A 26,530-nucleotide genomic window follows, 5' to 3' on the forward strand; every position below is an offset into this window, starting at 1 on the left:
ACTGGTAATATATGAGCAAACAAACCAAAATCTCTTACCTGAATCACCATCTGAACTTGAGTAGAAACTGTCCCGGTCATCTGAGCATGCAGTTGTTAAGGAAACAAAGGCAAACGTTCAGAATTTATTTTGCATCATTGGGCAGTGGAACTGATGCTAACACCAGGAACCATTCAGCTTTTCGAAAGGCAAGCAAAACTCAAAAGACATGTGGGGTACTGTACTTACCAAATCTCAGGTCAGTAAACATTCACTGATTAACTACTCCTGCTGCAGCGGAAACTTAAAGCCAGCCACCATTTCACTTATGACAATTTCAACAAATGGAGAACACATTTGCCCATCTTTCTTATGTGACCTAACAAGTGTCAAACTTAACCTAAAGGCATTTTCAAAAATGCTGACTGTTTAACTTCACAGCATGTCATGTCTTCAGTACATCATATTTTCGTATGGCACAGAGTTAACCACAGCATTTTCTGTGGTAGTCACCATGTTGTGTACTCAAAGGTTAAAAAATAACATAAAAAGCGACACTGCAGCTCACAGCAGAGAAAGTGTAAACAGCCAGACTAGGGAAGCCTAAAACTGGCCTTTATGTGAGCGAATGAGAAACAGGGCCACTAGTCGGGGATGCCAACCAATTGAGCTTTCGGGTGAATGTCCCAGAGATGTCCGAGAAACAAGCTGGCACAGAAATGGTGTAGCGCGTGCACGTCCCAGCAGTCTCAGGGGCTAAAAGCAAAGTTATTTGGTCAGCAGCACACTGCCTGCTTTGGGCTCGCTGGATATCTTCAAATAAACCAGGATTTTAAATAAACTAATTAGGGAACAGGATCAAAGTTCTGCTTTGGTTATATAAGTCAGCTTTAGTCGGATACAACTCAAGTCTGCAGTAACCGCCACACACAATTCCTCCATGACAGAAAGCAGCCCGCTGCCACAGCTTTCACAGTTATCTAAATAAAAAGTTAAGCAAAAGATAAAATTACGAGCTCAAGAATTTCAATGTCGCTGGGTTCTTTGGTAAAATTTCAAGTGATTTTGTTTACTGCTCAGCAGAGCAATACACATGCAGTGTACCCTAACCCATAGCTAGAAAGCGCTTTTCTTTTTTTTTAAAGTTGCCTCCTACTATAGAAAACACAATCCTAAACTATGCAATCTTATCACCAGGGGCACCCACTGCAACCAGGAAGGATACGTTCTTTGTGTCGCTCTGAAGACGGCCGCACTGTGTATCCTTCTTCATCGACTTCCACGCTCTACAGACAGAAAAACAAAATGGTATGAAAGTGTCCAAAAGATGGTGCTGAGAAATCGACGACGGAAATACAGCATACCTGCTCCTCAGATTCCTTGCTGTCACTGTGGAGGCCGCACAATAAGGGAAAAAAGAAAGACACAAGCACAGCTGAAAAACTCTCACTGTTCCACATTCTGCAAACCGGAAGGTCGACCTCCGAAGGAAGCACTATAGTACCTTTGTCACGGCCGCAGAGAAGTAAACCAAACTCTAAAAATGCACCTGAAAGGAATGTTCACATGTGCGAAGCATATTGGCACCTGCTGAATGATGCACAAAGCAAATGATCTTGATAATGCATAGAAAGCGCATACGTGCAGCACTTGTTTGAAAACTAGGTGCACCAGCAATGCAACATGTGCAAGACCCAAGGGACTGCTTCACCCCTAACATCTGAATTGCTTGCTGTCACTAAAGATGCATTACACAGGTGTAGAAACTGTATGCAAGCTTTTTCACTGTGGTGATGAGTCTCTTCTTATCTGTCAGCTTATGGCATGCACTTGGCTCCAATTCGATGTCCCCCTGGAGCTTCTTTCACATCTCCTCTCCTTTACTCTGCGGTCACCACAGTAGCCACAGAAGATACAAAAGAAGCGAGAATTTCCAAACACTTGTAATCAAAGCTTGTTAAGGCATAAGATTGAGCACAGGTCTAGAACCATGTTTGCAGATAAATTCTGTACAGCTCGCCTCAATAATATGTGCAAGTCATAATGGGAGTCAGCGATGCCCTTTTCTGGAAACATGCTCCTCCTTTAGAACCTCGTACAACTAAAATGATGGCACTTTAGGCAATAAATCACAGGTATTTATCTATGGATAGTTGGCGGCAAATACTCGAAATTCCAGATTTTTTAGAGAGACACGCTTAACCGCTCACAAAAAAATTATACCCTTCCCAATTCTTATTTATGCAATTTCTGCTGGGCCTTGATATCTCTATATCTTCATTCTATGCTGTTTTAGATCGTTAATTACACTTCATGAGAGTCATTTCTGTAGGGAAGAATCCTTATGTAAAAAATAACATGCTTGTGAACCCCCCCCCCCCCCCCCTCCCCCCAAAAAAACAAGTACACATATCTTCTGGAACAACACACTTAAATCACGCAAGTAAAGACGACATCTCTGTTTGTTGGCATGCTTACAGGTGAACACTGTGTTGCTTTGAAAAACAATAGTTAAATTTTCAGGAGCATTAACTAGCAGTAACTAAGATGGCAATAATTTAAGCACAAATTCCTTGACTGAAATAAAATACTCTATCGGGAAGATTTCCAAAATTGAAAGAGGGAACACCGCTGGTCCCGAAACAAATCAGAAAAAAAGTCAGTTTCTGATCATGCTTGCCATTAGGTATCTGCTAAGAACTACAACTACTGGCATACTTCGTGGAAGAGGTGGCATGGTGATCTCGGTGGGACATGCATTTTATTTCAGTGCTTTGCGCAATGCAGTGACACCGGGTATGGCATAAAGTTGATAAAAACATGGCCAAATTACACCGATACCTCTTTAAGAGGACGTAGTCATTCTAGAACAATGTACTTTCAAAGCAATGCTACCGCAGTATTCTGTTTCGTGAGCCCTGGTCACATAAATTAATTGCAGAACCAGGGAGCAGGGGATTCTCCAATATGCTTCACAAAACATGCTACTGTTCCGCCGGGTCCATAATGACCACACTGGCGCAACCTGCTCCAGACGATGGCCTGCCAGCTGGATTAGGCCTGCTAATTGTACAATCTGATTAAAACTTTAAAACAATCACAGCAAGCAGAATAAGAATCTTCAAGCAACATACAATTGCAGTCAAACGGTGAGGTTGGTGTTAAGGCGAGTTCGAGAGTGAACCGCAAAGAAACAAACACACACCAATTCAAGCATGCAATTCAAGCACACAGCAGGAGCATGCAGAAGCCTTCGCTGGCAGCACAATACACCGGCCCAATATTGGAGTGTGATTGGAGGTGCACTGGTCCTACGCAGGACCGGCCATTACCAACCTAGTGCCAATGTTGGGCTATTGTTTATGCCACTTAGGGTACACTGGCTGGCGCAGAAAGCGGTTAGTGTGAAGCAGTGCTGTTAGTGCACACAGCCAGCACGTTAAAAAGTGGACACGACGGTCTTTAACACAATGTGACAACTGTGCTGTGCTACTGGGGACGTGGCTTCGACACAGTGATGGACACAGCCGGCACTATTTCACCTCGACAGGCATTCAGTGCGAAAATTTCAGTTAACGAGTTAGAGGCTGCCAACGTTCCGATGATGCTCACCAGCCGGCTGCATTCCGATAAGATTATGATAAAGCAAACTTAAGAACTGAGGCAGTGGCTGTAGCCATGTCCTGTATACAGCTTTTATTCCTTGGCAAAACTTTTGTTCTCCTGAGCGTGTGTATGCGTGCATGCGTGTTTGTACACAAACACATATACTGGCCTCATAGCACTTCCTAATTGTGCGTAGGCAAGAGCCCCTATTTCTTGTACGAATGTCGCATGCCGATATATCTACAAAAAAAACTAAAGCTAAAATTAAAAAAAAAAAGGTCTCAAGCAGAACACGGACTGGTGAAGCTTACTAACTCTTCGTGGTTCTTCACATGCATCCTGCAGCTCTCATCACTGCAAAATGCATTCGCATGAAGCCGACGAAAACATAGAGTGACATTGTATTCATAGGCAGCACAACGAAAAGAAAGCAAATGGGCCCATTTATGATGCACTGCAGCAGAGCTTCATTTTTATGCCATACTGATATTGCGCTTGTGAAGGACATGACTAGTGGCATGCGACACAATGAGTAGAAATTGATATGGTTTAATTGAACAAGATAGCTTGTAGAAGAAAAAAAGAGAAGACATCTCCACATAATAGGAAAGCGTACCTTGTAGGAACATCCAAGCCAGAGTTGGTGCCACTAAGACACTCGTCTACATACGTTTGTGTGCTAAGTATGGCTATGCAGTATATGTCCATGCTATGCGTATGGGTTACTGCGTCTGCTGTAACTACAAGCTGCTGATACGCGATACGCATTACTGCATCTACTGTAACGAAGAGTTGCTGTCACAGTTGTAATCACCACAGGCTGTTGCTGAAAGATATACATGACAATGTTCGCTTGACCTAGGAGCTGTTGCCATTTCCGAGAAAAGACAAATGTAGACCAGTTCGAGAATGCGACGCCTCTCCTGCTCTTGCCTTTCGCCAACGTCTACTGACCTGGACGGCAAGGGCACAACCGACGTGGTTGCCGCGGTGACTGGCACGTGGCAGAGTGAATCAAGGTCAGGCGCTCGCGGATGCTCGATAGAGAGCCTCCGCACGCTACGCTCGCAGGAGGGTGACGGAGCTGGCTCGTGTGAGGCGCTGCCGGCTCGACCCAAAGCGGCTCTGGCCCTAAGGAGCGAGCGCCACCCAGGCGGCCGCCTTGCTTTAGGAGAAGATGAATTTTGCACTCAATCTGTGAAACTCCAATGCATGCACGTTACACACAGCATGTAAACTGGCCAAAAAGTGCCCCGAGACACCTCGCTGCTTTTCCCTCCGAACTAGTTGCGACCGCTGTAACACGTTACGAGGGATCCCATCCAAAAGGGGGACCACAAAGCAACCTAGCGATCCAATTGCTGCATCCTCGTCAGCTGCTTGCTTAAGCAGAAATGCCTAGATATGACCGCCTTTCAGAGACACTAAACATTTCAGGTAATAACTCCTGCATAATTAACGCCCATCTCCAAGCGCTTAGCTTATGATGGCTGATTAGCAATAATTCTCGTCATAGCTCCGCACGGCAGAAAAGCTGTGTGCCAATATGCTGCAACTGCCACACATAGACATTAACATGCCTGCCCCTTTGTGTCTTGTTTTTCAAACCCCGAGATTTACCTCCACATGTAAGAGAAACCTACAGCCAGATGCCATGAACCACTGCCTAAGGGGGCACCTTATAGTACTTCTCCTTGCTAAAAAAAATTACCCTCACAAAATAAAAAATTAACCTGCACAGTTTCACAGAGTGCACCGTATGTCCGAATGTGCTTGCCAAAATAACTTCGGTGGATGTGGCAGCAGCCTAAACGGTTAAAAGCGTGGCCAACACAACAAGCGAGGGGGATTAGTATGGCAAGTGAAGCAAGCTAGTGAAACACACAAACCACAAGTGATGGCAAGTGCAGTTAGTACACACGCAACACACCAAGTACCATTCTAGCCACACTCACATACAGGATTAGTTCACACAAGTGATTAAAAATCTTCTATTTTACAAACTGGACACAGCACAATGGAAAAAGAGTGCCTTACAGAAGATGGCAACACTTATCACTCCAGAATTCATCACAAGGTATATTACCTAACTCTCCTCATCCTAGCTTTTTGAACTCATTCATTGCTGACGTGGTCCTGTACACTGGGCACGTAAAGAAACTGTTGGTTTGCAGGTTAGCGGGCTTGATAGTGGACTTGTGCCATGTATTCATATCGCTACCAACACCAATGACCGCCCAAATCTTGGTCATCCGAAATCAAGAAAAGTATTGTGACGGTTTGCATTTGCTTTCCATTCCCCCCTCCCTACTGCAGTTATGCTCCCATAGAGGCATTACAGTTACCTTTCGTTAACAAATAAGTAGGCACAGAGACCATCAAAGCCATTAACTTTTGCTCACAGTTTAGGAACATTGTTACAAAGAACAACATAACACACTTCATGAGACGAGACAAGCAGTACTCATTGAGAAAAGCGATAGATTCTGATATAGAGTGTGCGACCAGCACAACAGGCTGGCGGAGCTAAGTTACTTTCAACAGCATGCACCTGAGCTGAGAACCGAGAGGGGGGGAGAGAGAGAGAGAAACTGCTTTTAATTTTGATTCAAATGCGAGCCCGCCCCACCGGGTTCCAAAAAACTAAAGCAGTGGGAAGCAATGCAAAAGCCACTGCGCAGAAGAAATGCTGCGTGAAATGTGAAGCAAGTAAAAAGAAAGTTGGCGAGACACTCACGCCTCTCCGCTCGTGGCTGATGCGTCTTTGGAAGACATCTCCTTCTTGCGCTTGCGCTTCTCCTTTTGTCGCTCCCACTTGGTGCGCAGGAACCCTGTCGGCCCCACCAGACGAGAACGTAGCTGTAAATTTAAAGGCCTCCCCCACACTCTCCTCTAGTAATCAATCACACCTCTGTGCAAGACACAAGAACCTAAACGGCCGCAGTGCACTTAATTTCGCAGTTTCTGTCAAGAGAAGTTTGTAGCAAATACGTCTGCAAGAACTCTGAGATGTACGAGATGGGTACAAGAGATGCACAAGACACATCAACATGTATGTGACATATCTCGTACATCTCAGCCCATTTCTTGCGCAGACCATAAAAATTTGCAGAGACTGAGATGTCCGAGACTCGCTGACACATACAACATACATCTCGCATGCAGCTCGGCACAACAGGATGGAACATTGGACAAGCCTACAAACATGAAAATGGCCGTGCAAAGCCCAGTGGTGTTTGCGGTGTCCCTACTCACCACTGTACAAACAGCTTAAACACAAGCGAAAGCAGGCACGCAAGTGTTTATCCAGCGGCAGCAAGCATAGGCTCTACACAACGCTACGCCAACTTTCACTTGCAACGAGTATGCAGTAAGCTAAGCTAATCATTGCCTCTCACTCGACTAACCGGTGCGCAATTCACTTCAACTACACACAAACCTCTAGAGCAACACACCATCGCAATACAGTAAGTTATTAATCCGACAAACTGAAGCTCGAAAAACTAGACCATTGACTGCTATAAAGGTAAGCTCAGAGTTACAAACCCTCAACAGGCAAGGGCTGTCTGTTGACTGTAAGGGCGTGCTACCACCGCATACAAGTATGGTTCTTCGTTTCTGAACTTCATGCATGTGGGTTTTCCGGCCACTCATCGCCTGTTCCGACTAGGCAGCATTCACCATTTTTTTTTAAATGTAAACCAGACATAACAAATGCAAAATGCAAACTTTCAGGAAAGCCCGGTAGATTAGGCAGCAGTCAGATTTGAATGCAGTTTCGAAAATTATTTTCCAAATGCTGACAGGGAGGTTCTTTGCCATTTGCAAATTCTGGTAAAAATTTTACTGTAGGTTTTCCTCTCCGCCCAGACGCATTCTACCAAATTTCGACGTCGTGCGATAATACATACGTGCAGAACTCTATTTTAAAATGTGCCATTTTCATGGCCTCAGTTCAGACAATTTCTGCGAGCAACACTGTGTTTGCGATATCACAAACATTATACCCGCGTTACTGCCCACTCTACATGTGAACATAAAGTTCTGAACCCTCTACTCGGCTATCTCGGGCATTTTATGTACTGCGTCATGAATTGCAGACCTTATTTCCACCTTCCAACTTGCAAGCGAGTATTTTTCTAATACTGTGACGTCACCGTTTCATCAACTGGAACGTCGTTTCCAGCCATAAAACCACTTTCAGATTTGATTTGCTTTCCTTTCATTTTAAAAACAGTTGTACTTCCTTTCAAAAAGCGTCTTTTTTTTTTGCCCGAGTCCGAACACACCAAGGAATGTAATGCAATCAAAAGCTCAAAATTTATTCAAGTTACCCCTAAAGGCCCTCCAAAGAAGGAGGGTATTACAAAGGGGCATTACATTTGATTGTTACAAAATGATGAAAAAAACAACACCGGGGTTGCCCTTTATTGCAAACCCTGACAAAGAAAATTTGTCCTCTGGCTTTGCTGCACAGATCTGTATGCACTAAGCACGTTTAGCTGAAGAAGGTCAAGATAGACTCCCGAATACAGCAACAATGTGAGACGTTTACAATGCCACAGTATGAGACTAAATATTACTAATATAGATCAGACCTTGTGCCCTCTGGCCAGGAAAGTTCCACATTGTGTCTAAGCTAAAGTGCGGTGCTGTTACTTGTTTGACAGTTATTTTAACCGCTTTTGAACTGTGACTGTACTGCTCGCTGACTTAGTTAAGGCCTCTTATGAGTGGCACCAAAGATAGTTTATTTCAGCAATCTATGAAAGGTCCGCACAGGATCGAAGACCTTTAAGCAGCAGCAGCGTTCATCCTTGAAGTTAGGTGACAACGTGATCTAGAAAGCTTTCGAGGAAGGCCTCAGGAAGGTAATGCTCTGTTCATTTTAACTTTACTAGACTGAGCTTGACAATTTCCGTGTGCACAGTCTCCTACCACACATCTAAGGTTTATTGAATCCACTGTCAACAATCCACTTTGCCATAGTAGTAACACAACTCTTTGAGCTGAACAGTTTGAGGATCCCGAAGGTACCTAACTTAACTGCGATCCGAAAACACTCCTATGACAACATATGAGCTGAGGGCTGCAACATGGCTATATTAGTACTTAAACCTACAACATACAACTTTTCTTATTTAATTATCTAAACAAACTTTCGAAAAATGGCAAAAAAAAAAGGAAACAAGATGCAAAAGAGGGCAGAAGGAAGATATACTTCCACTCAGTGCCCCACTTTTGATGCAAGAAACACGAATCTGAAGCTGCATCATTACAGATTCACTCTGTCCATTCCGGGCAAAAAAGAACACAAAAGGAATGATTCACAACTGCAAGGCAAAGAAGGTCACTCACTGTACTAGAATTTGCCCATAGTTTGTTTTGCGACATTTATAGTGCAGAATGAGCCGTAACCAACTCGCACTAACGACCACTCTAATGCAGATCAGCTGTGTCTCACTAGACTTAGCTGCAGCCTGAGATGAGTCAACACATTCCCAAGCCAAGCTCTCCTCATCATGCTTACCGAGGCAGCATTAATTTGTAGGCCAAAAATGAACTCCCTCGCACCGGCTAGCTCCCTATAACTGCCCATGGCTTCAACATGCCGGGCAGCGAGCCCAAGCCATTAGCCACAGCCACTGGCTTGTCAAAAGGTGCTCAGGCATTTGCAATCAACTGACCCTGCAGCCCCTCAGTCCCCTGGAGAAAGTGTACACAATGCTACAAATACTATGTTAGGAAAGCGTGAAAAAATTAGGCCCGAGCACAACACTGACTCATGAACAGCATGAGAATTCTGGGCCAGGCTACACTATGATTACACAGGAGTCAGATTAAATCATGGTAGCCAGTGTAGAACTATTGCCTGGCCACTAATAAGGAAAGCATGGCTTGGAAAGGTGTCTTATTGCTGCTTAGACTTCTCTACCAACAACGACAAACAATGCATTTGAAAAAAAAAAAAAAAAGCGATGAGTCACCACCACTGCCACCGCCGTGACTTCCACTTGGGCTGTTGCCGCTGCTGCTCCCAGAGCGTGAGGGAAGAAAAAAAAGAGCATGTGTTGCGCGGGTGGCAAAAAAAGGAGGTGCAGAGAAGAGGGGAAAGGTGTGATGGTGAGAAGAAAAGGGTGAGGAGGAGAAGGTGAGAGAAATCTGGGTCAACTACTACTCTGCCAAGCACCATCACCACCTAGGCAATAGGGCACAAACAGGAACCTTGGAGCATTTTCCACCACCACCACTAACCACCACCATCACCACTACAAGCCTCGAGACGCCCAAATCTAGAGCAAAGAAGCAAATGCCCCGTTCTGTTCCACATTGATGAACTGAAAGTACATGTTTTGGTTGGTTGGTTGGTTGGTTTGTGGGGTTTAACGTCCCAAAGCAACTCAGGCTATGAGAGACGCCGTAGTGGAGGACTCCGGAAATTTCGACCACCTGGGGTTCTTTAACGTGCACTGACATCGCACAGCACACGGACGCCTTGCTTTTCGCCTCCACCGAAAAGCTGCCGCCGAGGCCGGGAGTACATGTTTTGGATAATGCCAGTATTACACGAGACAGCTGGTACACTACTTTTAAGCATGAAAGTCCAGCTTTGAAGGCACCAACAACGCCGAGGCATTGCCGACTTAAATACACAGATCGTCCCACACAAGTGAGGTGTTCGTTATATTCGTTATGTTTTTAATGTTCGTAACTACAGGGCACGAGGTTTCTTTCAAATTCCAAGGAAGCGAGTTTGTACATACCAGAAAGGGCAGAGCTCAGGCAGTACCCAGAGCACATGGTTAAAGGTGCAAGCAAGAAGGAGAACTACAATGTAAACAGACTTCCAGCGGCTGCAAAAATAGAAGACAGGCTATATTTATATATTTGGCGGAGTAAATATAACACCCAAGAGCAGCGTTTCCGAAGAACTTCACACACACAAAAAGTTGCACGCAAAACTTTACACAGGAACGTTTCAGGGTGACATCACAAGGCTTCGACAAACAAAGATGCTGCACAAGTTCACATTAGGCTCGATGCACCATGTTTAAAAATTTAAAGAACAGATAAAGACCCCCAATGTCTCTATCGCATCCAATTTTTTACAATACAATGAAATACAATCAATCCAGTATAAGTACCATTCTGTCTGCCATTTTGCGACTCGAATAATTGTGGTAAGACCGCAATGACGTCCATAACTGTTGATGTAAAGACGTCATAATCATTCCTCAAAATCACTCGCCTACTACACTAGTGCCATTACGACACAACTGCACATGGTTCCCGCTGCTGCGAACACTGATCCTTCAGCATTTTCTTGATGAGCAGTGAAGTTAATTTTTTTTTTGTCCTATCTTTTACAGGTGCAGCACTGAAGCAGTTTCACATTTAACTGGTAAGTTAAGAGCAGTTCCATACACTGACAGTTTACATTTGTAACTTTTAATGTGACAAAAAAAAGATTGTTACACTTATCTGCGTCAGTCCAGAACATAAAGGGTGGTAACCCAAATGGCTCAATGTTGCAATGGGCAACCAGCCGCAGCTGTTTATCAGATTAAAATTTACTTTTGCAAGTATAGCAGGTAGAGTACCTTGTTTTTGTATCGAAGCACTGGCCAAAAAAGCAGAGCTTGAATGACTTTACTGACGTTTCCATACTGTCACGATATGGCAGGACAATACAAGAGAGAGTCCATATGGACCACACCACATGAGGTGTTTCTTATGAAAAGAAAAAAAGAAAAAGTCGAAAAAGATGTCTTTCACAGATTAGATGATCCTGCCAGTAACTATGATGCACACTGATGATACCTAGGGCTAGAAAAAAAATACTGCCATATATTTCTTGTACTTTGTTTGCATATCACTGCATGCACTTCAATGAAGCAGACTTTTTTGAAATGAATGTCTGCAGCTGAATGGTCCCCGAGTTTCGGTCGGCAACTGTTCTGTAAGTCATAAGGCTTCATCATATCATATGATGCAATGAACAGAAATGTCTATGTCTAGCGTTATCTAAGCGATAAACATATGACAGGCAATACTGTTCTCAATGTGTTCATTGTCACTTTATTATTATAAGCTGTACAACAGCCCCTTGATCCAAAGGTAGCTGTGAACCTCACCTGTTACAGAATTGAACCTTCATCCATATATTCTACATGATTTTGTGCAGTAAGTCCCATTTTTCTTAGAAGGCCAACGAAGAATCTTAAATCTTGAATTGCACACTGGCTTCAAAAAGCACAAGGCGGTCACGGCCATACACCAGGGGCAATGCTTGCATGGCATGTAAAAAGCCTCCGACGTAAAAAACCGTAAAAAGCCTCTGACGGAAGACTTGCTTTCATATTCGTGTCCAACTGCAAAAACTTGTAAAAAATTCCTGAAAACTTCCAATGAGTGGAAAGTGCCAGTAGCCGTAATCAAAAGCCTACTTGCTTGCAAAAGCGTCATGCCGTTGCAGAACAGACCAGAGAACGTCAGCAGCGTGCTCCCATTTTGGCGAGGCATGCAGAGTCCATTTCACTTTTCCCCCCTCCCGTGTTAGTCAAAGCGGTGTGAGCGTTAGGGAGGAAAGGCGAGCAGCGTGGAGTGCTTCGTGGGAGAGACGGTGGTGTGGCAGGGTAAACGTATCTACACCACTTTATAAAAAAATGAAAGAAAAAAACAACCGAAAAGGACAAAAAGGTGAGAAACAAAATGCCACTGAAACTGTTGCAGCTAGAGTGACAAAACATAGAAATAAAACAAAAAGAGGACGGAATATATTAGCAGAACATTAGTCACGACTGGCTAACCAAGGCCATTTGTTAGAAACCAAACACCGGAAAAAAATTGAGGGGTCCCCCACACCCTATGAAAGTGCTGTACCCCGAGCTTTGTGCACCCCGTGGTTCCAACAATTAATGTGCAAGGTATTGCCTATCAATGCAGGTTTCGGCGTAACTAGTTACTGCCAGCAGTTTGTGCTGTGCGCCTTTCTGTTGCCATGTCCCTCATCGATGTACCCAGTTTAGAACAATAGGAGTTGATAAGAGGAAATGGAAATGCCACCCATTAAAACAGGGGCTGCAAGTGCTTAAACATGACACTGTGACACTGCTGCCAAGACAGAGCACAGTGGGAAAGAATGAGTACCCGCACCGAGTGTCAACAAAAAACAGGGTTTCCTTGAGTTTTGTTCTCGTCGAAATGAGATTTTGTAATGGAACCACTAGTATGACCCTGCCTGTCTTCCAAACTGCCATCCACATCTTGCCACACCTGCAGCAACAGTTTCAGCAGCCCCTCAGTGTCTCTCGTTTCTGCTCTACTATCTACCACTACCTTTAGTAAGTGTGAGATTAGAGGGGGGGTTGGGGATGACTTTACATTTAGATGATCGTAGCGAGGTTCTGGCAAGGGACTCTCTCTTGGGAGCAGTGGCCGCAGAGTTGGCTTCGCTGCCGTTTCCACCGACTCCTGTGCCTGAGGTAAGAGGAAAGAGACAACACGGGTGTTTTGGTGACACTTCATTCGCTGGCTGCCTGTCAATGACGTGAATGGTGATGGTTCCCTGCTCCTGCTGAAAAGCCGCGCTGGCATGAAGACCCATCCACTTGGCCAGCGCTATGCAATAAACCCAACACAATGATAAAACTCTTCGTAAGAAATAAAAATAAAGCGCGAGAACTTTGGCTGTCTGGCGTCCTTTGCACTATGCAGAGACGGCTCCCATCATCATCATCATCATCAGCCTGATTATACCCACTGCAGGGCGAAGGCCTCTCCCATATTTCTCCACTTAACCCGGTTCTGTGCTAGCTGCATCCACTCGACCCCTGCGAACTTCTTAATCTCATCCGCCCACCTAACTTTCTGCCGCCCCCTGCTACGCTTTCCTTCCCTTGGAATCCAATTTGTTACCCTCAGCGACCATCGGTTATCCTCTCTTCGCACTACATGTCCTGCCCATGTTCATTTCTTCTTCTTAATTTCCACTAGAATGTCAGTAACTTGAGTTATTTCTCTGACCCACTCTGCATGCTTTCTATCTCTTAATGTTACCCCTACCATTTTTCGTTCCATAGCCCTGGGTTGTCCTCAACTTAAGTAGAACTCTCTTGGTTAGCCTCCACGTTTCAGCCCCATAGGTGAGTACACGCAAGATGCAACGGCTCCCATACCTGGTTTCTAATCTTCATAGCTGCATCTGGTTTAAATGCGCAACTTCCATTTCCACCATGGTTATTGACGAGTGACCACATTGCGGCAGTATCTCAGCTTTCAGCGAGTCCTGTCACCACACCCAGGGACGGTGCACTGACTGCAGAATTTGCTTTTGCCTTCCAAAGCTTCCAAAGACAATAAGAACTCACCTCAACTTTTTTTTTTCTTTTCTTTCTTTTTTTTCCCCCCACTCCTCGAGGTGAAATCTAGTTCAGACAAATGCTGCTCAATTGACTCCTGCCAAAGTGCGGAGGACTCTTGTAAAGTGCGCTTCACAAGTTCTGCGCTACACAATACAGCCATTTATTCTCCTTTTCATGGTGCCATTTGCCACCTGCAGCTATGACAAGCCAAAATTTACAAAAAGTCAGGACCAAGTCAAGACATCAAAGACATGCTGCCTGGCAAGACAAGCAATGCAGCCTCACAGCAAGGAGCCAGCAAATGACTTGGCAGCACACATCTATACACAAGGATGATGGAAAGACAAAAAAAAAGAAAAAGCAAACAACAAAAAAAAAAGCCTAAACATGAGGGTAGAGGAAAGAAGTTCTTGCTGCCTGAGAGAGGAGAGGGGGAGAAACATATTGAAGCCAATGGGGGTGGGAAAGAAGGAAGCAACAGAAACAACCAAGCACAACACAGCAGTGCAATACGCAGCCCAACCGGAAAGGGGGCGAGGGGAGAGAAAGGATATAAGGAAGAACAAACCCGAAAACCCCAAGCACAACAATGAACACTGATCAGTACACTGAAGGAAAACTATGCCATGAAGGAATAAAACACAGTTCCGGAAAAAAAAAAAAGGAAAAGGATAGTTATGTGAACTATTGCTCGGCGACGATGGTGGTATAGTAACTATTTCCAGTTCTCCTGTCCTCACAACATTTAAGCGAACGTTTGCATATGCAGGGAGGCTCCTAACCAATAGTACACAATCCAAGGAGCAAATGAGAGCGTAAAGGAAATGAAGATAAAGATTGTCGCTTGCTTTTAATGCTGCAGCACTACATAATGATGAAACAAAATCAACGAACAGTAAAATTAAAGACATTTATGAGTTTAAGGTGAAGGAAAGGAGGTGGAATGAAAGCAAAAATTCAAAAATAAAGCTGTAGAGCTAAAGTACTTTGCAGGGGGAAAAGGAAAGAGGGGAAAGAGGGGGGGGGTGGGGTGGGGGGGCAAGGATTGTTGCCTCACAATTTTTACTTAGAAGAAACATGCAGTGCTTGCTTAAGAAGTAGGTTTGGTTTTTCTTTTATAAGTTTAATGTCCCACAGCGACTCAGGCTATGAGAGACACCATAGTAAAGGGCTCTGGAAATTTTGACTGTTCTTTAACATGCACTGACATTGCACAGAACACGGGTGCCTTGCTTTTCTTTTCGCCTGCATCAAAAAGCAGCCGCTGTGGCTGGGATTCGATTCCGCATCCTTGGGCACAGCAATAAAGCACCCTAACCACTGCGTCACCACGGCAAGATTTAGGAGAGTCAGCCTACTGCTGGAAATGAGTACAGCTCAGTAGCACGACAAACAAGTGTGAAGCTGGCAAGTTTGTCTCTTAAGCTTTTACTTCCTGCTATGTGAGGAAGTGAAGCCAGCTTTCACATCCTCAGAAGGAGCTGATGAGCAATATAAAAATGAGAAGGGGCTAACGTTGCACTAAAGTATTTTGTACAGGGACATGTCTGCATTCAACTGTGCGTCAGAATGTAGTTATCATAACCAAGACCAAAGCAACTAAGGCCAAGCCCAACAGTAAAACTGGAAACTCTCCAGACATGCCTCTGAATACGAAACAGATCTCTTTGGCATTTTTTTCATCAGCCGTAAAAGGGTAAATGAAATGTGCCAAGTCATTACTGCGGTGAGCACCTTACACTGAACTTAAAATGGAAAGTACGAAACCTGACAAGCTCCAGACAAATTCAGTGAATTTGTGCGGGGTGGTGGAAGAGCTCCAAAGTGATAAAAAAGTTGGAAAGGTCAAGGTAGGCTTCCGCAGAGCTTGCTGCCACGTGGAAGAAAAGTATGTAGTCGTAATCCTAACCAAGGACTAGCAAAACATTTCAGCATGTCATTACCACATGCAGCAGCAATACACAGTGCCTGCAGCTTTAATGCAATAAGAGCGCAATTGCAGACAGCCTCAACGAAATTATAAATATGGCTGTGCAGCAAAAGGTCTGTCCATGGGATCGGTCATATAGACCATTTTACGGCACTCGGAGAAACCGGTTTGACTGGGCTGTTAAGAGGGGGGGTGCCGCCAGCTCTTTCCTTTGTTACGGAAGCAGCCCAGTGTCCCAATATGGCAGCACCCGTCACCCTTCCGTAATTCCGTAAAATCGTCCCGAGCCAGCTGTGCAAATGCTGATAATTAGTGCCTCAAGAGAGAGATAAGCTTGAGATAAGATAAGAGATAAGCTTGCATTGGGCATCTTGAGTACTCACACGCGAGTTTTGTACCATTATTCCTCAGCTGTTACAATAAAAGCACGTTAATTCGAACTCCACGGGACCGGTAAAAAAGTTCGAATTATCCGATGTTCGAATTATCGAATTGCCTCGAAAAAACTGACAAGAACCATCTGCATTACAGTAAATTTACCGTATTTACTCGTGTAAAAACCCACTTGCATAATGAACCCACCCACCCATCCACAATTTTCTCCTTACAATTTGCAAAAAAAAAAAAAAAAAAAAAAGTCGACCGTTCACGCGTCCCTTTGTTTCACACCGTCATGGTCCACAACATATTTCTTGACAGTGCACTAAGATGCTGTGCAGCGATAACATAGTGATGCGCTTTTCTTTCGACGTTGGCTCTAGCAAGGGGGAAAGCGAACTTGGCAAAGTGCCAGCGCTTGTCCAGTTGTGCAAGCCTTATTTTCAGTAGGTTCACTTTATCATGCCATAGGCGATTGGGGCGGGCGCTGTCTACTACCACACGCGATAACAGCAAATGCCTTTTGAAGTGGACGATGCTAAAAGCTGGCATAATGACTGCGGCTCCCCGTCTGCTCTCGTTGACGGCCGATGCACGAAAGGGTGGACGACTCTCGCAAAAGAAAAAAAAAACGCGTAACCCTTAGCGCCCATCCAAAGTCATAGCTCCCTGCGGGCGTTTGCTGGTACCACGCCGACAGAGCTTATGCACATATCTGAATTAACAGGGCTCGAATTAACGAGTATTTAATTGCGAGTTTCGGAGGTTGCGCGGAAGAGAGAGCAGGCAGCCGCGGCCGCCAACCCCTACCCACCGGCGCCACCACGCTGGTCATGGCGCCATTTAGGCTTTACCCACTCTTCCATGGTTCTATCTGGTTCCATCTTCTGTCCTCGTTTCGACGCACGCAGCCTCTAACTATGCTGCTCTTTCTCTGAGGGACCTTTTTTTTTAATTTTTTTTTTTGCGACGTGCTGTGCGCCAAGCCGGCCATACACGGCGGCGCATATTTCGAATTATCCGTTGCAGAACCGACTCGCATTCAAAATAGCAGCTTTTTTGTACCCAGATCTCTATGGAGCTTGGCTGGACCCAGTAGAGTAGTTCGAATTCTCCGAAAATCCAAATTACTGGGGTTCGAATTAACGATCTTTCACTGTACCTACTTCTTTTTGTGGCTGTCCTTGCTGTCACGAGTTTGTGCCAGTTTTTTTTTTTTTTCTTACTTCTGCTGGTCTCTTCTTGGTTGGCCCTCATTTGCTACCATTTTTATCCACCATTTGCACCATTTCTAATTCCTTACCCTAAACACTGCAAATACGTGCCCCCATTACTGTCATGTTTCGACCTCACCTTCACTCCGCTTTTGTTATTTGCTCCGGTTTAGATGTTTATACCAGTCTTTAAGTGCCCTTGGACCATGCGCTTAAACAAATGGTTTCCACTAAAAAAATTGTCAGTGCCTGCATTGGCTTCTCTCTTTCCTGGTTCATTTTTCTTCCAGAACTTGTAGAGAAGTAAGACCTGGTTGCCGTAAATCTTCCCAACCTTGGAAACAATTAGCCTTGGTCAGAGATTCTGCCTGCTCCCAGTACAACCGGAATATTGGAAAATATTAGTCTAGATGCAACCATGTTAGGGAAAATAGTAAGCAAAATTGTTACAAGTTGGAAAAATTATGCTACTATATGTGAACCAAAAGGCCTCGGAAGATAACTCTCATAACTACCATAAATTCTACACCTAAGAATTTAAGAACTCAACATTGTGGCCTTGTTACTTTTTGGACAACCTGGTATGTAGTAGTACCTCGTAGCTACACACAGCCTCGTATGGCTGTGTGCACCAAATGCCTGCCCTGTTCAGTATGTGTATTATATAGTGTATATATCTTCATTTCTGTTTTTATCCTATCCTGTCCTTTCTTCCTGTCGCTCACCACTTTTGATTTCCCCTACCACTTCCTTACTATCCCTTCAGATATTACATAGCAGATACTGGGGGCTGGAAAACATCTTTTCTTTCTGTTTCTTGATATTTATTTAGTATATCTTCTTTCTTTCCTTCCCTTTCTTTCTTTTTTTTCTTTTGTTTTATTATCACGCTATTTTAAATGGACTTCTCATAACCCCTCTCATATATAAGAAAAATTCCATAAGGCAACTTAAGGCTACCTATGAGGAAGCGTGACAGCATTGAGTTCTTAGCTCAGCACCAGTTTTGTTGCTGCATTCGTCAGCACATCACCTGACGCCTACAGGTAGGTCATTGACATTTTTTGGGTAGGCCAAAGGAACATTTCAGACAGTCTCTTGGGGTAGCGCTCAGTGAACGGTCCTTAGTGGTCACTTGGCCTCTGTAACGTCATCATTCCCTTGACTGATCGGTGAAAATTTAATTTCTGAGAGTGCCTGGGTTATGGTGTGGCAGCAACTCCAATGCTACAGTGTTAAAAGAGAAGGCGGTCACTGTCTTCTGAACTATCCTTAGACTGAAAGTGGGAACGGCCCCGCACTCTTGCTATCGCCGTGTTCCTGAACTGCACGAGTCCTGTGATCGATGATTCATGCTAATCTTTTTTGCAAACACATCTACAATGTATACCTTGCCAAGATCACAGCTAGAATTTATTGGTGTTGGAGGGGAGGTCCAACAGGAGATAGCAGTAGCAGCAAGCTCCGTAGGAAGGTGTTATGAATGCGAAAGGTGGTGGAGAGAAAGAGAGGGTGGAACAGTTAGAACCTACCCACGGGAGCGGCAGCAGCAGGCGCATCAGCAGCAGTGGTGGCGTTGTTGTTGGGAGAAGGAGGGGCCGGCGTTTTCGCAGCCGACAGGGATGGAGAGAAAAAAAACAGGTCCAGGAGAGACATGGCGCGGTGACGCCGCCCTTTACCTTCTTTCTTGGCCGCCGGCTGCGGCCCGTTCGTGGCAGCAGCAGCTGCGTTGACGGCAGCTGTCGAGCCCAAGTCGGCTGGCAGTGCAGGCGGCCCGTTTTCGGAGCTCGCGGGTGTGGACGTAGTGAAAAACGGCGGGGAGCCCGCAGATCCAGCATTTGTCGGCGTCAACTGCAGGCCCGGGTCAGGCTCCTCAAAAGTCACCGGTTCTGCATGATAAAAAACGAAGACGTGAATCGAACCACAAATAGGTAGTGACAATGGCTAAAACAAACAGGTAGCCCTAGCACTGAAAAAATTGTACCAGAGTTCACTGATAACTGCTACACTAACCTAAATGCTGTCCTACTGCCCGAATTCCCCTAAATACCTACCAGTCTAAACTCTTGTGAAGAAAAAGGCAGCAATACAAATGAACAATGCAGCAAACCATCAAGTCACAAATAAGGGGTCATCTGCACAGGCGTGCTTACAAGAACACAACAGCAAAAAAAAGCAGGGGAAAAAGACAGGATGCCTGATCTATAAGATATAGCAGAAACCGCTGCCTCTTGCTTTTCAACAGCTCAGATGGCTCATTGACATAGAGACGAAGATAAACACTGCCTTCTTGATGGCCTACAAAACAACCTGGAGTAGCTAACTAAAGAAAAATTGTCCTCCATCCATAACATCGAAAAATGGATAAGTAGCTATATATACTGATTTTTGCATTATACAGGCCCACACTTTGATTTTGCGACTATGCACCAAATGGCTGAAGTTGATGAGCCTAACCTTCCCATCTTGCATCAGCTGTGATACCTACCTCCTTTCACATGAGTATGAGTCTCCATGGAATGCTGGTGCAATTCGCTACCCCGAAAAAAAAAAAGTAGAAGAAGAGAGTGCAGTACCTGGCTTCTCGGAGCCCGTCTGTCGCGCGGCCGCAAACTGGCGCAGCAGTGTCTCGACGTCGAGCGCGTCACATTGCTGCCGGAACTCGGCGTGCACCTGCCCCACGAGGGCGTGGCTGCTGTCGAGGACGCGTGCGTAGCCTGCCAGGAACTCCTTCATGTGCTCCAGGTGGCCCACCTCCAACTCCTGGAACCGCTGGCACGAGCCGGCCATGCGACGTTCAAAGTCCGCCCGTACCACGCCGTGCCGTTCCACTAGTTGCCGGTACTCCTCGCATGCCTGCACCAGTTCGCATTGTTACCGAGAAAGCATCTCCCGCTAGATAATAATAATTATAATAATAATAATTGGTTTACGGGAAAGGAAAGGTGTAAGATCTGTCACACTTTCTCTGTGGACACCTGAACCATGCTGTAAGGGAAGAGAGGAAGGTGGAAAGCGAGAAAGAGGAGCTGTAGTGGAGGGCTACTGAGTAATTTTGACCACCTGGGGATCTTTAATGTGCCTTGACATCGCACAGCACACGGACGCCTCTTTGTTTCACCTCTGCCGAAATGCAGATTGAGGCGGTGGGGATCAAGCTCGGGTACTCCGGCACAGTAATCAAGCATCTTAACCACTGCGCCACCACGACCCGCTAGACCCTGTGCATTTAAGGGAGGACAGGGCTCTTGAAGGGCCAAAAAAATTGTGAAAAAGAAAGTGACTTTTTGACAATTACGAAAATGACATTTTGGAAACCTACAACCCATCTTCTACATACTTAATTTATTCACTCCCTGGGCCATTGATCCCACTTTATAAGGTGCGAGCCGAATAGATCCATCTCAGTTCATTTCGTCTCGTTTTCTCAAAACACAAACTTTTTATGGTTTGCTAGTTTAAAAGGCAGGGGGTAAGGCTGCCAGAACTATCTGCCATGTAATTTCGTAGCCATTCACAAACTTGTGCATGTGCTCGTGATAAAGGTGTGCGAATATTGAAGTATTTGAATCGAATCAAATATGAATGTCGAATATCCAATGAGTGAAAAAAGAAATATACTAAAAATAGTAAATAATCATCTCGTTTATTTCAAAATTCACATGGTATTTGCAAATAAAACTAAACTAGGATTGCACACAAATGTACACCCTACTAAAAAATTCAGTATAAATTTTATACAGGATTCCAAATACCAGATTTTTGTACAAAAAGAACCTGCATGAAACCGCGCAGAGCTGTCATGTTGCTGCTGAATGCAGGAAACTCGTCAATTCGGCCTTGAAGGGACCAGACAAAAATGTCTGCCTTAACCGAATGCACAAATTATCGAATGCGGCTGGAAAACTGCCGAAAACAGTTTGCATCACAAGAATTTTATCGGACAAACATCTGCACGATGGTAGACTTCATTTGAGATGAAACCCCAAACGATGTTTTTTTCCACGTGTCGTAAAGTATTTCGCTTAGTGCACATTATCAGGAGAGCCTCCTCCCCAAAAAAGGCAGGACCCTCTTCACAGAAAGGCCCTGTTGCATTATGAGGATGCCTCACTGCACAATCAACGTATAATTTTTGCGTCAAGCAGCGTATAATTTTTGAACAATAAAAAAATTCCGAATATCAGTTTTTCGAATACGAGTACAAATCAAATAACAAACATATTTGATTCACATTTGAAATTTCAAATATTCACACACCTACAGCGCACGATGCTCGCGTCAGTCACATGGGCTAGTTCACACCGCAGAAAAGCTGCAACCGAATCTATGGCATCGCTCTGCGTCAGCTGCCAGCCCAGCAGCCCCACCTTTCTGGCCTTGGCCTCAGCCTTGTCGAGGTCTCGGGGCGACGACTCGCGGCGGAGTTTCTCAAGCTCAAGGCACCGGGCGGCATAGGCCTCACGGGCCTTGGCCAGGGCCCCCGAGGTCTGCTGCAAGCCCTGCACCACCTCTAACGTGGGGGCCTCCTCCTCTTTCACCTGCTTGTGCCGTCGGTGCTGTTCCTCACAGTAGCGCTGTACCTGCATCATGCCACACATGCCACTGTTATTGCTTCGCTGTCCGATGGCAGCTCAAGAAAGATGGTATTGCCAGTGGCATCCCAGTGGGTCACTCTGAAATAATAATAAAAAACAAATTCAGGCGGGCACTTGAGTCACCTTACATGCAGCAAGATGAAAGCATTTTGGCCGCCCTGCTGCAATCTCTGCTGCGATCCTTGGAACGCCCCTGGTTCCTCGTGAGAGAGAAAGAGAAAGTATCTCTCTCTCTCTCTCTACTGTCCTTCTCTAGAGAGTCTCCTTCTACTCTCTCTAGAGAGGGAGGGGAGAGAGGCTTTCTCTGGAGAGAGAAAGGCAGAGAGGGAGAGATAGTCTCTTTCTCTCTCTTTAGAGAGAGGGAAAGAGGGAGGGGAGAGAGCATCTCTCTTTCTCATCCCTGACTACCATTATTTATCTCTAACCATACTATTGGTCACTATACGCCATGCGCAGCGCCTATAGGGGTGCCACTGAAAGCCGCGTAGTGGCGGCCGTCGAAACCCGAGGCGGGCCTCATGCGACAAGCGTGGCCGTGGTGCGCGCATGCGATCTGCTGTTTGTGCGCGTCTCGCGGGCACTTCTACGGTGACAAGTGTGCGCAAGGGGATCGCCCTTTATAATAGTGGACATGTGTTCAATATCACGGCCGTCTGAAAAGTAATTGCATGGGAAGTTTCAAAACGCATATTGGAAAATGTCTGTTCAATAACCTGCCGCAGCGGCTCATGGCTACTGAGGAAGATCGTTATCGGGACCGAAGTCGACCGCGCCGCCCGCGTTTAAGTGGGGGCGAAACGCAAAATGCAACCATGTGCTGTGCGATGCCAATGCAAGCATTAAGATTGTCTGGCTAAGCATTTCATAAATCTAATGCGTATTGTATATTCCCGGCAGCAGAGGCAACCAAGTTTAAACAAGAAGTGTTCACGGAAGGCGCAATGACAAGCAGGAAACACTGAAAACATAGTTATCATTCAGCTCTGCCACACGGCAGATTTAATACCTTTCCCATCGAATGACGTTCGTTCAAAATGATATTTGTTTGTTGCTACACGAGAAAATATAATGACATTTGATGAAAACGACATTAGGTATTGAATAAGTTTGAGGTACTCATCCGAATGCGATCAACGAGGAAATGTGTTATCTCGACACCAGAGACTTGGTGAGAAGGTACACCCAAAATAAACTACAATGTGCCACCTGCATTAAATACTACTGTGCTTCTATAATTGTGTAGCTAGTCGTGTTTGTGAAATATGCCAAATACCGTCGTAAAAAAAAAAAGGAAAAAAAAAAACCTATCACCTATCGCTGCCAGCCAACCCGTAGCCACCGCACCCAGCGCGGGCGGAACAGGTCGCTCCTGCTGCCGCGGTCCATCGACGCAGAGTCACCGACACGGCAAATTCCTTTCACCACCTTCAGGGAAGCATGCTCTGTTGATCTTTAATAATAAGCGCTTAATTTGATGAAGGAATAAAAAACTGACGATCGCTGTTATGTAACGAAATTTTGGAAGAAGTGAGAACTCCAATACAAGCAAATTTCTGCTATTAGCAGTTGCCGCAGGTGTGACGCAGCTCATCCGATTTCGTTCTCTAGCTCCGCTGCTAAGGCGTCGCCGAAATTACACCTTCCGTTCACTGTAAGACAATTTGTAAGGCAATTGAACTGATACTAAGGCAGTTTTATGAATATCAAACTTACTATTCCCAAAGCGCTTCCAGCTACGGCTCTGATGCGAAACTGTTTAGGCATAGCGACGACTATGGCCTAGCACACGGCCAGAGCGCCGTCGTCGGCCGCTTTCGCGGTCAGCATCATTGCGGTAAGCTCGCGGTATCCGATGCAGCAAGCGTCACGAATTTGCCATATGCTTTCTTGATGAGGCCAAGTTCGGGCATTTTTCGACGGGCTTTAATACACTGAGTGAACGCGCGAAACCGTACGGGAGTCAACGGGGCTGTAGTATGCTGCGTCGTATGGCGATACTCGAAGGTGCTATAAAAGCGCCGTCGGACAGTACACTAGATGCTGCATATTTTACGTGTTGCTCTTGACACTTGCTTTATGCGCAAAGTGTACGCGTTGTTGAAACTCATACGCGTTTCGCAGTCGAGCACACCTTCCGTGCCCTTTCGTAAACAAACGCCGCTGACACTGCCGCTAACTTCGTAACTGATAGTCCTAATCAACAGGTTGGTTACAAGGCATGCAAGACATGAATGTCAATTTAAAGGCTGCTTTCGTTTACAGCGCAATCATCCTCGCAACATATGGAAGGAGCACCAACATTTGCATGTCAATCGCAGTTACCATACTTTGGAAATGTCATTAGCTTTGGTCATGTAGCAGCGCGCCGAAAAAATGACATTAGCCTGAACAAATGTCATTCGGTGCGATTGCTTGCTTCCTGCGTCGAAAAACCGCGATTCACGGCCGCCATCGTTCTCGTGAAGCATCACTGGAAGCTTATACAAACGTGTTCCTTGCTGGCAAGGCTTTATGTCTGTTCGGAAAACCAACTACGCAGCAATTCTTCCGAGACATTGCTAAAGGTTGACAATGGCGTTATATCTGTTAAACCACGACCAAAGGCGAAAACACGATGCGCGCACATAGAGGCTGACATGAACAGCGCCCGACCGAGCCCGCCTACGCTTTGCGGCTTTGGCGACAGGCGGCGTTGTCGGCGTTTTGCGCATCGCGTATATGCCAGAACCCCACCGATATCCCGCACACACTTTCTGCGGACGCCACTCATGCACCGTTAAAGGCTTTCACCTTAAAAGAAAATAAGACAAACGCTGGGCCACAGCCCGCAAGGGTTAGGGCTCTACAAATCACTGCCACGCCAGCAAACGTGTCCAGCAGTGGAGCTCACCTCGCGGACCAGGTCCTGCAGCTGGGCGACCATCTGCGCGTGAAGAGAGGAAAGCTTCTCAGAGGTGATGCGCAGCACTCCCCAGAGAGGCCCGAAGGTGCCCGTCGAGCAGGAGCCAGCTGCCTGACGGGCAAGCTTCGACAGCAGCTTCGAGTTGGACTCCTCCACCACAGACCTGGGAGGAAGAACACAAGAGCCCAACACTCACTCCAACCCCTGCCCCAAGACTGTTTCATTCGTGACGCTGCGACCATCCCACCCAACACAAGAACGTGAACTTGGCTCCCATCGTACTAGAGAAACTCTTTACCCTGCCCCCAAGTGCTTGCACAGGCGGCATGTATCCACAGCATTGAAGGGACACAGAGGACTACTTCATAGATGCCTCCCATGGCCACCACCTTCCAGTTTTGCATCCTCCACTCTTCCTTCCAAGGTAACGAACCTGTATGTGAATGCTCCCTGTGGCAACCATCCTCCTGTTACGTATCCCTCCGCTCTCGTCCAACCCGCCTCCTTCCAGAGTAACCAGCCCTCGAGTGATTTTTGCGGTAAACACCCTCCAGTGATGTACTACTACTACTACAACAACTACTACTACTATTACTACTACTGCTGCTACTACTACAACAGATGTGGCTGTCAGGACGGCTTATGTCTTGGAACCAGTCTTACTTGTTGTGCAGTGCATTTGTGGGTCTTCCACAGGTTTTGTATGGTTTGACAGAAGAAAATTTCTAGCACGTGGGTTAGGGGGCAGTTTCCACCAACCTGCTCTAAACCCAGCACTGTTGCTCCTGCTGCTACCACTGCTACAATTCCATTACTGCTACTGCTACTGCTACCACCACCACCACTATACTACGACCACCAGAACCACCCCACTACTACTATCACTACACTACTATTGCTATTACTATATTACTACTGCTACAACTATGCTACAACCACCACCACTATCACTACTATTATCGCTACTGCTCTACCAGAACAGTGAAAACCCGGGGGTTAAGAAAGAGTCACTTAATTTTCCCGCCTCTCAGTTCACACTTGTGAAGTCTATTCTAAAAAACAACATTCAGTGAGCAACATGTTGACCTGAATAGCGGTATAGTCCAGCCTCATAATCAGTGCTCCAAAAATAGTGTCAATGCACTGCTGTTTACTTCCGCTAGCTTATATAAGAGCTCCACTCTTAGTGAGAGTGGTCCCTTTGTGATTGCAACGCGGTACTCCACCTATACGGGCCAATACCCATTTGTACTTGTTGCTCCTCTGAGAAGCTTGCTTGCCTGCAGAGCATCTCTTGTGCGAGCGGAAGCCCTGCAAATCCCACTCCCCGATGAGGCACAGTCCCAGCAAGCACACAATCGCAGCATTACTGGGCAGGCACACGGCAGCCCTGTCCCCCCCCCCCCCCCCCTTTTAAGGCATTGTTCTTGGGGCCCATTGTTCCCCCTTCAAAGGCAAGTCTGGCAGGCCAGACAAAGAAATGGAAATGAACCTCGCGAATGGGATGGGGGACTGGCAGCAGAAGCTCCGCTCGAACATAAACAGTAATTGGGGTCACA

The 26,530-nt window shown here is 45.7% G+C and overlaps 1 protein-coding gene across 9 annotated transcripts in view; it reads right to left on the reverse strand.

The window, feature by feature from the left end:
• LOC146182473 (F-BAR domain only protein 2) overlaps positions 1-26,530 on the reverse strand; it is a 68,028-nt gene that overhangs the window by 26,264 nt on the left and 15,234 nt on the right. For 2 of the 9 annotated variants that reach the window (XM_084577594.1, XM_084577595.1), the window contains exons 3-12: positions 24,960-25,134; positions 21,842-22,054; positions 20,048-20,327; positions 19,004-19,360; positions 12,970-13,065; positions 6,323-6,416; positions 4,540-4,746; positions 1,344-1,368; positions 1,205-1,265; positions 39-80 (exon numbers count right to left, since the gene is read on the reverse strand). In XM_084577594.1, the coding sequence (XP_084433720.1) occupies positions 39-80; positions 1,205-1,265; positions 1,344-1,368; positions 4,540-4,746; positions 6,323-6,416; positions 12,970-13,065; positions 19,004-19,360; positions 20,048-20,327; positions 21,842-22,054; positions 24,960-25,134 (1,550 nt within the window). The remainder of the gene's footprint in view (positions 1-38; positions 81-1,204; positions 1,266-1,343; positions 1,369-4,539; positions 4,747-6,322; positions 6,417-12,969; positions 13,066-19,003; positions 19,361-20,047; positions 20,328-21,841; positions 22,055-24,959; positions 25,135-26,530) is intronic. The other 7 variants (XM_084577596.1, XM_084577602.1, XM_084577597.1 and 4 more) reach the window with 6 other exon arrangements.

The sequence above is a fragment of the Amblyomma maculatum genome, chromosome 8, assembly GCF_055883805.1.
Source record: "Amblyomma maculatum isolate TAMU_Amacu chromosome 8, ASM5588380v1, whole genome shotgun sequence".
NCBI classification, from domain to species: domain Eukaryota; kingdom Metazoa; phylum Arthropoda; class Arachnida; order Ixodida; family Ixodidae; genus Amblyomma; species Amblyomma maculatum.